The sequence below is a fragment of the Boleophthalmus pectinirostris genome, unplaced genomic scaffold, assembly GCF_026225935.1.
Source record: "Boleophthalmus pectinirostris isolate CB_2022bp ecotype Guang Dong unplaced genomic scaffold, ASM2622593v1 HiC_scaffold_4, whole genome shotgun sequence".
In the NCBI taxonomy this organism is placed as follows: domain Eukaryota; kingdom Metazoa; phylum Chordata; class Actinopteri; order Gobiiformes; family Gobiidae; genus Boleophthalmus; species Boleophthalmus pectinirostris.
In genome coordinates this window covers 4,026,830-4,044,279 of record NW_026571353.1, presented here as the reverse complement: position 1 = coordinate 4,044,279, position 17,450 = coordinate 4,026,830, and the positions used below count along the sequence as shown (strand labels likewise).

General features: G+C 41.0%; 1 protein-coding gene across 1 annotated transcript in view; it reads right to left on the bottom strand.

Annotated features, from left to right (window-relative positions):
- zmat4a (zinc finger, matrin-type 4a) overlaps positions 1–17,450 on the bottom strand; it is a 301,827-nt gene that overhangs the window by 50,063 nt on the left and 234,314 nt on the right. The window contains exon 4 of the mRNA XM_020929269.2: positions 6,714–6,935. Coding sequence (XP_020784928.1) covers positions 6,714–6,935 — 222 coding nt within the window. The remainder of the gene's footprint in view (positions 1–6,713; positions 6,936–17,450) is intronic.

Here is a 17,450-nt window from a genome sequence, read left to right as displayed (position 1 = left end):
TGCGGTTAGAGGCTTAAGAGCGCGGCTAATGACCCGGAAAATACAGTACATACTTTTACACCTACATGACTTAGTATAAATACTTAGTATTTATTACTTAGTTTGAAGTAACAGTACTCTTACTTGAGTAAATCTAAGTGACAAAAGCTTTATGTTTGGTGACAATATGAAATGAATGTTATATTAAGTTTTTTTTTGTGTGTCTTCTGTCTGTTTTTTAACGGTTCTACATAGACCCAAAGCTAGATTATTGTTATGAAATGATGTGAAGGTTTGTGTTTCTAGCAGCTCTGTCACATCCCCACACATTATGGCCTGGGCCGGGCGCGGGTCATTGGATCACAGAACAAGTTTAGACACTGGTTTATGAATGTGTTAAAAATAAACCCACCCAGTCCTTTTCATCTGGTCTTAAACCATCATAAAAAATACTTTTAGTCTTCAGTGGAGTAGAAAGTAAAACATATCCAGTACTTAAAGTTGCATTAGGTCACTTTTCTGGTGGAAGGTCTGTCCAAGGCTTTTCTCCGTGGAAATGTCAGTGCTACAGTATGTCTGGAATGTTTCACAGTATGGCATTAAGCCTTTCTATCTTCATGGAGAGATTTTGTAGGTATTTTTGAGCTATAAAACCACCTGTAATTTAATAAATGTAAAGTAGAGCTGTCTAATGTCACACTGTGGAACATTCCAGAGCAATAACATCTCCATAGACACAAAGCAGGTGACAGACCCTCCACCAGGAAAAAATGCACAATGCACCTTTAAAGTAAAGTACAGATACTACAAATTTACACTTAAGTACAGTACTTTACTACTTTTACTTTGTTATGTTCTGGCACTGGTACTTAGTGTTGTAGTATTTGAGACCGGTCTTGGTCTGGAGACTGACCTTGAGACCGTTTTTTTTTTTGCAGTCTTCATCTCGTCTTGGACTCAAGCGCATTTGGACACGGTCTTGTCTCGGGGTCTTGCAGGTGCTTGGACACGGTCTTGTCTCGGGGTCTTGCAGGTGCTTGGACACGGTCTTGTCTGGGTCTTGCAGGTGCTTGGACACGGTCTTGTCTGGGTCTTGCAGGTGCTTGGACACGGTCTTGTCTCGGTCTTGCAGGTGCTTGGACACGGTCTTGTCTCGGTCTTGCAGGTGCTTGGACACAGTCTTGTCTCGGACTCGAGGTCTGACACTCGTTGAGTGTGATCATATTTCGTTACGGCCGCTACTGTTGGCAATAAACTTAAAAATAGAAGGAGCAGGCAGGGTGCTCACTGCAGCCTGTGCGCTCATCTGGAGCCCACAGACAAATAAAAATCCTACCCACTTTATTCACTTTGAATCAGTTTTGTGTAAAGTGCCAGTGGAAGTTCTCTTAAAGAAGGGGTTCTCAAACTGTGGGTGAAGGTCTAAAAAAAAGGGCACAGAAAGCAGCACAGTTTGTTTGGCTTTTAAGCCTATAATAATATTAATCAGATCAAATGGAGATAGATTTATAAAAACATTGATATAAACTGTTGGGGAGTAACAGATTACATGTACAAGCATTACGGAATCAGAGTACAAATTATGAGTAACTGTATTCAGTTACAGTTACTGTTTCAATGAGTGGTAATTAGATTACAGTTACTTTGTTGAAATAAATGGATTACAGGGCGGTATTTTCCCGTTTTCCCATTTTGGGCTAAACCAGGACTAAAACCAGGAATAAACAAACACTAACAGTAGGTGGACATACTTTAAGGCAGCAGTGATCTCATAAAAATCATTTCTCTATCAATAATATTTTTAAATACGGTTAAGGAAAGACTGGGCTTTTTATTTTCTTTTAGCAGATAAAACATCTTATATTAAGATCCTAGTCATTGCTTCTCTACAACAAACAACTGTATGGAGGATTTGCAGGATGTGGTTGGTACGTTCATGTAGTTTGAAAAAGCATGAGAATATTAAATAATCCAAAGTATTCAGATTACTCACTTTAATTTAATGGATTAGGTTAGAAACTACACTTTGGGGTATGTAATCTGTAATCTGTAGGGGAATACATTTAAAAGTAACCTTCCCAACATTGGATATACATGTGCCAAAATAACTGTAAAATACAAATACATGTTCAAAATGGCAAAGAGGGTCTTGATTTGGTCTCGAGGGGCTGTGGTCTCATTCTCGTCCTGGTCTTGACAGTCAGAGGTCTTGGTCTTGTCCTGGTCTTGGGACTCTGGTCTTGGACTGGTCTTGGTCAAGATTAGTCCAGTCTTGACTACAACACTACTGGTACTAGTCGCCTCTAATCATTTCAACTATGACTCAAAGCAAAAATCATAACAGTAATGAAAAAATATATAGCAAAATGTCCTACGTGGGCCACCGTAACTTCTCACGGCTCATTGAACACCAGTTCTCTGCACTGCCACCATTTACAATCCAACCCTAACGATTCCCGCTCTATCTCTCTCACACTTTCAGCTTTTCCGCTTGGGCAACCACTGGCACGGCTCGGGGCAGGTCTGGCACCGCTTCCCGTCACGCTCAGATGCCCTCCCGCAGCAGCACCCCGGGGCCCGAGTGCTCTTCTGTCCGCCCGCTCCCTCCCTCCCCGCCTCTCCTCTGCATTCCTTCACTAATATCGTATAATTGTTATCGACATTTTGCGACCGGGAGACAGGAGCGGAGCTTGTAAAATTAACAGCTTGTGACAACGCTACAGGAGTCCACGGGGAGGGCCCGAAGAGCAGCTCTGACACAGCACTGAGATTAAGGAGAGGCAATTATGAGTACAACAAACCGCTTAAATGTTGGAAAATAACTTGTTTTTATAGAGGTAAAAGTGGTCCGTACGAGTAAAGTTTTGTATCGTAAAGAGTGATGTTGGCGTTTGATTTCGCAGCTTTGTCCCTATTTTAGAGTCTCCACGAAGGTCAGATATTACGCAAAATGGACTAGTGAGTTTTAAGTCGTCTCAGAATGTTGTTGCTTTGTCAAAAACATAACTAGAGTTTAGTTTCATTCACACATATTTGAGTGACTGTCACGGGTTCGTCTGAAATGTAAAAAAAAAAGATGGCTCAGTCGAAAAACTTCACTTAAGTGTTTTTTTATTCACACCACAGCCCAAAGTGCAGAGTGGAATATTTACAGAGGAACAATGAGGTGATAGAGTTCAACAAAAAAAGAAGTATTTACAACAATATTTACAATAATCACATTTACAGTAGCAGCACCCACGTAGTCAGGCCAAAAACAGACTCCCAAATGACTGGAGCTCCCTCCTCTTATACCCCTTAGCCCCTCCCCCCGGGCTAACCAATTAATGAAAAATGGGGTTTTAAAGGAATTAACATAAGCAAATTGTATTGATGAACACAAATCAATTTGGAAATAAACATAATAAAAATAACTTAAAGAACCAATCATAAGGTTAACATAAATTCCATTAAATAACTCAAAAACCCAAAATAATACCCCAAATAGACCAGAATGGCCGCGTCCACGATCACGTCCCCCCACTATGCGCTATTTAAAGCACAATCAGGAAGTGCCTCGGTTTGGCCCCCGAACCACAGAACGGTGCGGAGGCTGCTTCTGGTAAGTGCACCCTCGAACGTACTAGCTGGGAAACCGTTCAGATGTTGGGGGAAACAGGACACACGAGCGGTCCTACGTAAAACCGTCTATCGGAGCTTGACTCTGCAAAAAGGGGGGGGGGTCATGTGTTGTCATGAAGTGTCAGCTTTCAAGTTAAGAACTCCCTTTTAGCTTCAGTTCAGTAGAGATTGGCAGTTCTTGGTCTGAAATTACCCAAATGATTCTATTGAAGGTGTATGGAGTTTAAAAACACAACAAAGTGTGTTTTTGTTTGAGAGAAAAGCTCAGCCTAAATATGCAGGGTTTGTGTCTTAAACATGTGAATGAAACAAAACACAACTCCAGGTATGTTTGTGATGAGGAAACAACATTAAAACACTGATCCAAAAATACCATAATATGGGCCCTTTTAAGGTAAGTTAAGGTACGGAAGTTAAGACGTCCTTTGAGGCGCTGTGTCAGCGCAGTGGAAACACCTCCAGATCTTGATCTAGACTTGGTCAGGACTTTATGTGGAGGTTTAGATCTGTGGTGCATGTTTTGGGTTGATAGAACCCAGAGAAAACCCACCCAGACACATGGAGAACATGCACACACAGACAGACACAGGAAGAACATTAAGCCATAGATGTTCATTTTGTCTTCTTATGCACTTTATTGTATTGTTCTTTTTAAGGACAATATAATAAAGTGTATTTACTTTGTTGACAAGTTTTGGCTGCTGCTGCATCTTCAGAAGTGTCCCTGGTGTTGGTGGTGATGTGTCGTATATCAGCTGTTGTTACTTCCTGTAGGCGTGGTCAACCTGAACGCTCTGTCATCAGTTAATACTGTCAGTGCCTTGTTTCCTGATTTCAATGGCCTCCTTGATCCAGCGTTTGAATGTGACGTTCCTTTCACACACCTGGGACACCCTCCTCCAGAGAACACCAGGCGATGGGAGGCGTGGTCAGTCTGAGCGACCTGCAGGTCCATCAGGCTGACCACGCCTACAGGAAGTAACAACAGCTGACCACGCCCACAGGAAGTAACAACAGCTGATATACGACACATCACCACCAACACCAGGGACACTTCTGAAGATGTCAACAAGGACAATACACTTCACTGTATCGTCTTTAAAAAGAACCCAAGAAGTTCAAGTTTAACAGGGAGAACGTGCACACACCACCCAGACACAGAGAGAACACGCACACACTGACCCAGACACAGAGAGAACACTGCACACACTGACCCAGACACAGAGAGAACACGCACACACTGACCCAGACACAGAGAGAGAACACGCACACACAGACCCAGACAGAGAGAGAACATGCACACACCAGACCAGACACAGAGACAGAACACGCACACACTGACCCAGACACAGAGAGAACACGCACACACTGACCCAGACACAGAGAGAACACGCACACACTGACCCAGACACAGAGAGAACACGCACACTCCGACCCAGACAGAGAGAACACGCACACACCGACCCAGACACAGAGAGAACACGCACACACTGACCCAGACACAGAGAGAACACGCACACACTGACCCAGACACAGAGAGAACACGCACACACTGACCCAGACACAGAGAGAACACGCACACACACGACCCAGACACAGAGAGAACACACACAGACCCAGACACATGACCGACCCAGACAGAGAGAGAACATGCATACACAGACCCAGACGCAGAGAGAACATGCATACACAGACCCAGACACAGAGAGAAGGGCATTAAACGCGTCTGTCATGCATTTATTCCATATGTGTTTTTAATGGAAGAACAAATGACAAATACATTTTTACAGTTGGCAGGTTCACCTCTCCACAGATCTGATATGTAGTGTTTGTAGGTGGTTGTAGGTGGTGGGGGCTTTGTGCACCGATAAATGGATCAATGTTTAGAGGCGTTTAAGTCGGTCAGTGAAAACCTGCTGCTTTATGAATGTGGAACAGAAGTCACACGTCCCATTTCTATTCCTCTGCTGTTTGAGAGGAATATTTCATTTTACAGTCACGATGTCAAATGATCTGCTTTGTGTCATTTCATACAAAGAACCAGATGACACCACATATGTCTCAAAGAAGTTTGGCTCAGTCTGGAGGAAATGAGCGCTGGGTAATGTCGCCTAGAAGCATGGAAACCCAGAACAACGTGGCTCTCCCAACCCCAGAACAACGTGGCTCTCCAAAACCAGAGTGGCTCTGCCAGACCAGCATGGCTCTCCCAAACAATACCAATGTGGCTCTCCCAACCCCAGACCAGCGTGGCTCTCCCAACTAGGGATGGACATTCAATGAAATTTTCTTAATCGATCGTCGGAAGAATTAACGATCGATTATCGATTAATCATTAACGTTTTTATATTAAAATGATCATCATTATTATTACTATCTGCACTACTAATCTGCAGAAATAAATTCAACTTTACGACATATAAACTGTAACGACTCTAGAGCCACATCAGCCCGTTTGACATTATAATGTGTTTAATTCAGTTTTGTTCAACTCTCACAGAAACAAAACTTAAAACCACATCGCTAATTTGCATAAACTAAGCGAAGATAAAACTACAGCTCTTGTGTCGCTGATGTGGTCAATTTCTGTTTGATTAAAAGACATGACTCAGTGGAATACAGGTTAGTGTGACCAGATTTGTGTTTGTCAAAACCAGGACACCATATGGGAGGTGGGAGGTGGGGACTCGTCATCGACATTGCGCGACTCTCAACTGGCAAAACTTTTTCCCACTGGACACAGAAACATATGTGCTGCTTTATACACTGTGCACATGGACTCACACTTGTCCTGAACGCAACAGAAAGTGTGGAATTTCTTGTACAAATCATCGTTAAATACACATTTGTGCTTCAGTACATTGCAGACTGACCCACTGTTTGTGTCTTGCTCCTTCTGATGCAGAGAGACACATGTACACACCTGTTTGGTCACACTACACACAGCAACCTACATTCGGTTTTAAAATTAAGGTAATCGATGAAATTCTTAACGATCAATTATCGATTAATCGATGAATCATGCCCATCCCTACTCCCAACCCCAGACCAATGTGGCTCTCCCAACCCCTGTACTGTGTACAGTATGTGGATAAGTCCCGCAGTGAGCTCACCCTTCATCTGTCCCACGTCCAGGGTCTGGCCCAGCTGCTCGAGCAGGTCTGCGCGGGCTGCATTCTTGTTGTGCTTCTTGCCGTCGTAGTGCTGCTGGGCCATGCCCGGGTTGTTGAACCAGGCGTTGCACAGCTGGCAGTACCGATCCGAGTCACGTCTCTGCCGGGGCGAGGTGAGGGGGGAGGAGTCTGGGGAGCTCTTCACGGGGCTGGGGGAGGAGTCTGGGGGAGGACAAGCACATGATGGTTAAGCAAAGGCAAGGTTATTTGAAATTTTAGAGTAACCAGCAAGATGAATTCTCCATCTTGTGAGGCTCCAGTTGAAGCGTTCACTTGTGATGGTCCTGATAGAACTGACCAATCACAGAGCAGCCCTGTGGTTCAGGCAAAAGGCAGCACCAAATGAACCAAAGTGAACATAGTGACACTAACAGATGTACTTTAGCCTATTTTGAAAATACAGACTATTTAGTCTGTGAAAAACGTGCTGAAGGTGCATTGTGTATGTGTAGAAAGGGAAGATTTAACAATAGTTTGACTTTTTGGCTTGTTTCGCTGTTACTTCACTCTCATAGGCTGAAGTGTATTTGTTTGAATGTTCTGGTCAGTGGTTCCACTTTGCGTTAGAGTCATTACAGATTCATGTGTACAACTTAATTCAGACAGCTACACAAATCTGAGCCAGGTTAGATGAAGACACTAAACAAAAACTGTTCAGGTACCACTTCATTTTTTTTACATTTATGCTCCCAAATCCAAAGTTTATATGTCAAGACTTAAGTCTGTGTGGTCTGTAGTGGTGTGTACAGTCAGAGTGTTCAGAAGTGTGTACATATACTGTGGAACTGGAGCTGGCCCAAGACTCCATTTCATCTCTGCTTTTAAATCTCCCATCAGCATCAGTGCATCAAACTCTTGTGACAGTAAAGCTGCTCAAAACACTTCATTTAACTTTAAAGGTCCATATTACACCAGACTGACTCTTGTGAGCTTTAATAATCATAATAATGCATCAGTTTTACACAGCGGTTTTCTGGACAGCCAGAGACGCTTCACAGACCATTATTCATTCACTCCACACTCAACCTCAACTTTCTACTTTCTTATTGTCCCAGAGAGAAATAGTTGTGCAGCAGTGTCAGACATACAATAGACATAAAAGACAATTCAATAATTGTCAAGTCAAAAAGCCCAGCCCCTGCACCAAGTCTTCTCAGAGTGACCTTTTTCTCTGGAACACTCAGTGATTTGAACTTTCTACAGAGGAAAAGCTTGTTGAAATGTTTTCCTTCACCACATACGGCACATGTTCTCTCAAGTTTTTTCTGTAGTTTTGGTGGTAGCATATTTCTTTTCTTGTCTTCGTGTAGTATAGTCTGCTTTGTCCACAACTCTGAGTTGTTCCAGCCTTTCTAGTACACCCTCTTGTTTTTTCAAGAATGTGAGAAGCATTTCAAAGTGGTTATCAGATTCCACTCCATTACTGGGGTCTAACATGAAACTGAGCTAGTCACGCTTCACAAAGTTGGGGATCTTACTCTCAATTGTTTTTATAACAAGTGGATTTTTTTTTTTTTATATTATTTTTATAATTTTTATTTGCAAACTACATAGATTACAACAAATAGGAACCAAATGACATACAAGATACAAGACAGACATTACGACTGAACATTACATACAAATAGGAACAAAGATGACAGGGGTTGGTGACAGTGTGAACCTTATGTGCGTGTCTGTGTGTCTGTGTGTGTGTGTGTGTGTGTGTGTATATGCGTGCGTGTGTGTATGTGTGTGTGTATGTGTGTGTATACGCGTGTGTATGTATGTGTGCCGGGGGGGATAGACAGGCTATGCGGATGATTTAATGTTGACCTGTATTATTGCTATTTAATTTGAGTATTGAAAATTTGTTAAGTGTGTGTTGGCATTTTGCCTCAGATCCCCACTGAAGTGGGAGCAGGCCAAGCCACACTCATGCCCCCCAAGGCGGGTGCGGGGGCCACCCCCAGGGCTCCGCATGTGGTCGCCCCTCGACCAGGCCGGCCCACCCCCCAACAAGTGGATTTTTAATTGCGCCAACATTGTTCAGATCTGTCAGGTCAGCAAGGGCTTTCTCCACTGCTTGAATCAGCTCAATCACTTTGCGTGGTTGATTTCCTCGCACAGGTGGTAATTTATCAAGGTCTTCAAGGATCTCAATAGCTATTGCTGATTTGTTTCCATATCCGTTTTCCAGCACTCTGAACATGTCCTCAGAAGATGAGTAAGATGACAGTCTCAGGTCTTTAAAAGTTTGTCTTCCACACTGTCTAGCAGTTGGATTTTTCTGACTTCAGCTGACCCCGTTGGTTCACCCTGCTTTTGTAGATTTTCCCAGTCCTTCTTCCATCTATAAAAGTCTCTTTTGTCTCCACTGAATTTTGGCAGTGAAGTGGGCTTTATCTTCATGATTGGGACTACTGGAGTAGGTGTTGCAGGTCCCCCATTAAAACCAGTAGCTGCTTCCCCAGTCTGCTCTGCAACCCGCCTTGCAGTCACAAACTCTGCCTTCCTTAGCTCAAGTTTGAGTTTCAGAGTTTTTAATGCAGCAATTCTGTCATTGAGAGTCCTCCGCTCCTCTCCAGGAATCCATCTTTCCCAGGTCAGCATTGAATCAGTGGTGTCTTTGAGTCTTTTCTCCAAAATATCCATATGAACACCATAACTCTCCACATTTATACTGAGAATAGGTAAATCACATGTCCTTTCTCCAATCTCTTCAGCTTCCAAGATTGATGTTTGGACTTCAATCTTCCCATATTTTGACCACAAGGTTGCTTGCACAGTCTCTCTTAGGAGTTTGAATTTTCATTCAGCTTCTTTGGCTGTTTTTTCAATCTCTTCCTGTTGTTCAAACAATTGTGGGTCTTCCTCTTTTACTTCATCACATAGTAATGCAGCCAAGTAATTGTCATTAGATTCAAAAAGTTCAGTGAGTCGTTCAGATAGTTTATTGAATTCATCCAATATCTCTTCTTGCACCACACTGTCCAAGTCTCTTGTGACCATGTTAGCTTGTCTTGTGAAGAGGCTTTTTGCAATAGTGCGCTCTTTTTTTGAGCTGTTTGATTGACTTGTCTTCAGCCATGTTTCCTCTTGCGTTCTCCTTAGCACTTGGATTAAGCTTTTTCCTTTTTCCACTTTGTGCTTGAACGCTTGGTTTTCGACTTAGTGTTTACTTTCGGAATGCAGGTCCAACTTGGAAAAAAAACCCCAAAAAAACAGGGAAACAGACACAAGGCTCAACTCGGCTTGAAGTTTTTATTGAAATAATTTGATTCTTGTAGTAGTAGTAGTAGTAGTAGTATGAAATCCTTCAAAGTAAACAAATGTGCAATGAAATTAAATTTACATTTTACAATTTCATTAGTTATACAATCTATTTAAATTTTAATTAATACACTTCACTTTATATATATATATATATATATATATATATATATATATATATATATATATATATGTTGTATTTATTTATAATATTTAGTATACATTTTGTACATGAACTTAAATAGCTATAATTTTAACCAATCTATCATTTTACAAATACATTTTTAATCCTAAATATAACCTGCTTTTTATACAGTTTTAAATTACTACATGAAAAGTAATATTTTATTATTTCAAAACAAATTTTAATAAATAAACACATAGTTTTTTTATTGCTAAATAACATATATATTTTTAACTAGAGCTACTTTAACTTAGAATTTACATCATTTACTATAAATCAGATTTACTACTTTATAAATAAACAATTTAGTTATTCAACTTAGCTCTATTTTGGCATTTTCAAAGTTACATTGAATTCATTAACTATTTCCTTTAAACTTAAAACTAATTTTAAAGGTAAATGTCCTCACCAGTAGTGTCTCTGTGTTTCCTCTCACATTCCTTCGTTTGGTTCTGTTTGTGTTTGTGCGCCTGGGCCTAATTAAATGATTCCAGAGACATACCTGGTTACCTGATTTTTTTTTTTCTTGTTGTCATCTACTGGCCAGCCTCAAAATAACCTCATCAACTCATAAAAAAAGGGAAGGGGAGGAGAGGGGAGGAGCGGTGAAGAGGAAGAGGAGGGAGTAGAGGTGAGAGGAGACAGGGCTCAGGAGTGGAGGTGAGGACTTGGTGCAGGGGCTGGGCTTTTTGACTTGACAATAATACACTAAACTACAGCTGAGCTCGACAGTGGAGTTGTAGGAGATGTAATCACCAGCTATAAAAGAGCATTCATCCTGGTTATGGGGTCAGAAATAAAGGAAGTCCACACTCTCTGAGTCCTGATCCAGGGCATTCTCAAACGCTGGTCAGAAGGAATGAGGTTCAACTCCTCAAAGATCAGGATCAGGGTGGTCAGGCTCTCCATTATTTACTGGGCCTTGCAAATCACCCTTCACCCTCAGCAGTGACAAGCTATTATTGTAGTCACAGCTGCCCTGGACAAGACTGAGAAGTGAGACTGCCAATCTGACCACCACAATCACTCACAGATACACCACTTTGATACTAGGCAATGTGGGTGAAGTGCCTTGCCTAAGGACACAACAACAGTTTTTTGTGATCTGATATTCCCAGCGGTCTCCCATCCAAGTACTATCCAGGCCTGGCTCTGCTGAGCTTCTGTTTTTTTGTTTCATTCACACATGATTCTTCATTATTAAACTGTCTATATCTCCACAGCTCTAAATGCTCTGTTCCACCTTGTGATGTCATGGAGCACCGTATTTTCCACACTATAGGGTGCACTTAAAAGTTTTTCATTTAATCAGAAAATGACTGTGCGCAATATAATCCAGAGCGCCTTGTATATGAATTTATTGGAGTGTCTTAGTACGACTTTAGTAAACTACAAAGCCACTCCACTTGCAGCATTACGACTCCCGTAGTCAGGAGCATCAGGAGTAATACATATTGTGATTCCTTTTAATATCAAAATGCACCTGTCAAGAGACACGCTCACAACACCCACTTTAAACTCAAGACTATTATCAAGGAGAACACACATTCACCAAGACAGAGAGACAGCGCCGAGCGACTTACACCACGATCTGCCAACAGATCGTGGATGCCCGGGCTAAGAATCAATATCAACTGTGGTCCGAGCTTTCACCAAGACCAGAATCATCACTGAACTGAACTCCAGGGAACAGTAACCACACTGACTCAGATAATGACAGAGGGATGTGGACGTGCTGGACGCCGGAATCACCCAACTGTTTAACTCAAACACTGAAGATGAAGAATTTGAGGGATTTGTGAACGAGGAATGAACTAAAAAAGTGAGTGTAATGTGTTATTTTTAGGTATAACTGAACAATTATGACATATTGTGAATACACGAACAATTTAGCGTCTCACACAGTATTTTTTTTTACGTTTTACAATTGAACAAAGTTGAGAGTTATTGTGAACACGTTAAATAAAGTGTGACTGACTTATCTAACTGTTGTGTTTTGTTTAATATACCTTATAGTCCGGTGCGGTTTATATGTGAAAAAAGTTCAAAAATAGACCATTCAATGACAGTGCACCTTATAATCCAGAGCGCCTTATAGTGCGCAAAATATGGTAGTAGTTTTCAAGTTTGAGAAGGGAGGTAAAGAGGCAATTTTTGTTAGGAAAGACCTTCCTTCAACAGAAATGGAGGCCTCAGAAACCATTTAACTTCCATCTACAACTCCATCCTCAAACCTAAAACAAAGAGAAGAACAGGGGGAGCAGGTCAGGGCCAGAGGTGTGAAACACTGATTATGGACCTGAATGATTCTGCTGATATGTCCCCACAATCAGTACAGATGAATAGACCGAGCTCACAAACACAAACTGTAAACAATTATGGTGTTAGTTTCAGAGTGCTTTCAGAGTAGTTTCAGAGTAATAGTCCAATGAGATTCATTTGGTCTTCTGATATTTTATGTTATTAGGTTCTTTTTCTTTCAGACCAAGAGTTTGTTTTCATACCTGACTGTTTCGACTGCTCACTAAAGCTCTTCCTCAAAGTCACACGATGTTGATGTGACGTGTCGTGCAGCTGATTTAAACAGGTTTTGGTGCTGTCTTCCTAATGGTAGAGGCAGGACGACAACACCATCTGCAGTCCCTCTTCCTCAGGACAGTATCCCAGGTGTGTGAAAGTAAAAAAGCCCCCTCATCCCGGTTTATTGTCCCGTGGGCATGTTTCCGTATTTCGATTAATTCTTTAATCCAACGGCAATGTTTGTTTTCCTCTGTCCCAATGATGCTGGCTACATCCCAGTCCAGAATGTGCTTCTTTCTTTTACAGTGGTCAGAGATGGCCGATTTGAGTTGTTCCTGTTCTGCTTTGTGTTTTGTTGTCGTTCTGCCTCCACCGGTATGAAGACAGCGCCAAAAACCTGTTTAAATCATCTGACAGACAGTAACATCACGAGACTCTGAAGAACAGCGCTAGTGAGCAGTCGAAACTGTCAGGTATGAAAACAAACTCTTGGTCTGAAAAAAAAAAGAACCCAATAACATAGTTTCAGAGTAGTTTTAGTGTAGTTAGCTCCTCCCTTCAGGCAGATATGAGGCAGTGTCCACCAGCGTCTGACCAGAACTGAAGAAGACTCTTTTGCCATGGATATTACTTAGACTGAGAGATTCTACACACATTTCCAAGTTAACAGCATCTTTTACCTTTTGTTTACTATTAGAAATTGGCAATTACAGGGATCGTCCAAATGATTCTAGTGAAAGTATATGGAGTGTTTTCCATTTGAAAGAAAAACTCGACAGGATTTGTATGTCAAACATGAATGTGTGAATGGAATGAAACAAAATCAAACACCAGGTATTCTGATGAGAAACATAACTCGTAATATAAGCCCTAAAGAAATGCTCAATTATTGATAAAAATACATAGAAAGACATCACAATTTCAACACAATAGTCCAAACTTCTCAAACCTCAAACTTTTTACTGCAGCACATGTATTTTAATGGTGTAATCAGAGCATGTTTTGTCTTGGTGGAAGAGTAGGAGATGAGTGGGCGTGTGGGGGAGGAACTGTTCACTAACAAACCACACTTTTGTGCACACTTTTGTCCTCCAGGATTTCAAACTGCAGCATTTAAACTTGTAGGAAATGTGGTAAAAGTATGATTCCTTACATAACACTGTTGTCAGCACAGAACACTAAAGAGTTTCAATAATGCATTCTATTTGACATATGTATATGAGACATATATAGTGGTAAAAGGTAATTGTCCAGGTACGTTTTTGAATAATGATCATAAAATTAATGGCATTTTAAATGTGCTGCATTACACCAGACTGACTCTTGTGAGCTTTAAGTCACTTTATAATGTTGTTTCCTCCTCAGAAACAGACCTGGAGTTGTGTTTTGTTTCATTCACACATGTTTGAGTAATGTTTTATTATTACTCTGTCTACATCTCCAAAGCTCAAAATGCTCTGTTCCACCTTTATGATGTCATGAAGTGGTAGTTTTTGTGTTTTACAGTTCCTTTTACCTTCAGTTCAGTAGAGGTCGGCAATTCCAGGGCTGAAATCATCCAAATGATTCTAGTGAAGCTGTGTGGAGTTTAAAAACACAGTACAGTACTTCCTGTATTACCACATGGCATCAGAACGTGGAACAGAGTGTTTTTAGTCTGATTGAAGAACTCAGCCTAAATGTGCAGGGTTTGTGTGTTAAACATGTGTGAATGAAACAAAACACAACTCCAGGTCTGTTTGTGAGGAGGAAACAAAATCCGTGTATCATTCATTCATTTGTTTTTCAAACTAAAACCACAAATAACAAATTATTTGTCTCCAAAACCAAAATGAAAAAAAGGGAAACGGTTTCCTGTTTCCGTGACTTAAACTGCAATGCCGGACTGAACCAGGACTGAACCAAGGACTGAACCAGGACTGAACCAAGACTGAACCAGGACTGATCCAAGGACTGAACCAGGACTACACCAGGACTGAGTGCCGGGACAGGCCTGGATGATCAGGTTGATCAAGACTGAGACCGGGAGCAGACCAGAACTGAGACCAGGACCAGACCAGGACTGAGACCAGGACTGAGACTGGTTTAGCCATGGTTTAGACCTAGTTTAGTTCTGGTTCCTTTCTGGTTTAGTCCTGTTTTAGTCCTGGTTCAGTTCTGGTTTAGACCTGGTTTAGACCTGGTTTAGTTCTGGTTCAGTCCTGGTTCAATCCGGCATTAAGTTTAAGTCACGTAAACGGGAAACGGCCCTTATCCGTTTTTTTTTTTTTCCATTTTTCATTTAAACATAAAATCAGAATCTGAAAAAAAACTAATCATTATAAGTTTTTCATTTTGGATTTAGAGACAAATAATGAAGAAAAATGTTGTTTTTTTCATGTTCTTATTTTTGGTTTTATTTTGAAAAGTGAATGAATGAGACACAGATAAAACAACATTATAACACAGAAAGTAAAAAAAATAAAAATAAACAAATGTATATGACTTTTAATGATCTCTACTTTACATTTATTCAATTACAGGTGGTTTTACAGCTCCAAAATCCCTAGAAAAACAGACATTCTGACTGTGAGCGACGTTGCCTCCCCACAGATCTGACCTGTAACATAGTCTGGTTTGATCTCCATGAAGATAGTAAGGTACCATTTATAGTAAGTACCATAGTATAAATCATTCCAGACAAAGCAATAACACCTCCATGGAGAAAAGCGTTTAAAAAGTTACACAGTGCACCTCTAACTGGGGAAAACAACCTCAAAATGTTGCATAAAACAGAAAGAGTCGTTTGAAACAAGACACTTTTTTACTGCTTGGTTTAATAGACAGTGTGCTAATAGTCATTAAGATAACCTGGCTCGTTTGTGGATGTGCCCGGGCTTCTCTCTCTGTTTATGACTCATTTGAACGCTGAGCTGCTCTAATGGGACATAACGTGGTCACTGTGATGTGGCTGACCGCTGGGCCGTGAGCGTGACCGAGCTGACTGGACGGTTTTGCACTGGAGTAGACTACAGGGGGCGCTGCACGGTGCCTCTGAGGGCTTCATGTTCAACAGAGACGTGGATTAGTCACTCCCATAGCCTATCCTAATCAGAATATCCACTTTTTAAAGGAGTATGACTCTGTTTTCTGATCTATGTTCTACTGTTTCCTCATCACAAACAGACCTGGATTTGTGCTTTGAAAATACTCCCTACAACTGTACAACAACTCACCCTTATGTAACAGATAATACTCCCTACAACTGTACAACAACTCACCCTTATGTAACAGATAATACTCCCTACAACTGTACAACAACTCACCCTTATGTAACAGATAATACTCCCTACAACTGTACAACAACTCACCTTTATGTAACAGATAATACTCCCTACAACTGTACAACAACTCACCTTTATGTAACAGATAATACTCCTACAACTGTACAAACACTCATCCTTATGTAACAGATAATACTCCCTACAACTGTACAACAACTCATCCTTATGGAACAGATAATACTCCCTACAACTGTACAACAACTCACCCTTATGTAACAGATAATACTCCCTACAACTGTACAACAACTCACCCTTATGTAACAGATAATACTCCCTACAACTGTACAACAACTCACCTTATGTAACAGATAATACTCCCTACAACTGTACAACAACTCATCCTTATGGAACAGATAATACTCCCTACAACTGTACAACTCACCCTTATGTAACAGATAATACTCCCTACAACTGTACAACAACTCACCCTTATGTAACAGATAATACTCCCTACAACTGTACAACAACTCACCTTATGTAACAGATAATACTCCCTACAACTGTACAACAACTCATCCTTATGGAACAGATAATACTCCCTACAACTGTACAACAACTCATCCTTATGGAACAGATAATACTCCCTACAACTGTACAACTCACCCTTATATAATGGATAAAAAGTTACGATTTTTTGATTTATTTTATTGGAATGCTCTTTGAGAAGTGCCATCTTGTTTTTGAGGGTGTCCAAAAAACACAAAACACAATGAGTATTCAGAATGTGTATTCTCAGTACTTGTATTCATACGTTGTTACTTTCCAACACTGTGTATGTAATTAATGTCCAATACTCATTTCAGCCATAGTCTGACAAAAAATATCCTTTTCTCTTAACCTATAAACATCCGTCTGTCAGAGTGACTCATCTGTCCACATTTCTCTGACAGCTCCTGACCCGAGCTCTCAGCCAGGCCATTATTAAAGCCTTATTATGTAGCATTATGTAGATGTAGTAGCTGCATATTATAGGCTGACCTCTCTGGTAACTAGGTCAATGTGAACAGTCACTTCTGATTTGACGGAGCGCAGAGGTGAAAGGTCAAGACAACAGGCCCCAGGGCTGTTGTTGTTTCTGCTACTATTCCGAACGGGAAACAGTCAAAGAAAAACGCACAACAGAAGATTTATGAATGGTTTTAGACGGCGTAGTAAGCACAATCGATTTTTGCAGCTTTCTACCCTGTTATAACACTGTTTCCTAATCAAAAACATGCCTGAAGAGGTTGTAGATGTCATCCATGCATGTTTGAATAATTTAGCGATCTCTCCCGGGCCCTATTCAAACCTTCTTTAGCAGTAAGACTCTGTACAAGGCTCCGCCCACGAGCCTATGTCATCTATCCGTCTGTTACCGATAGCTCATGACCACAGGGACAATTCTCCATAAAAAAAAAA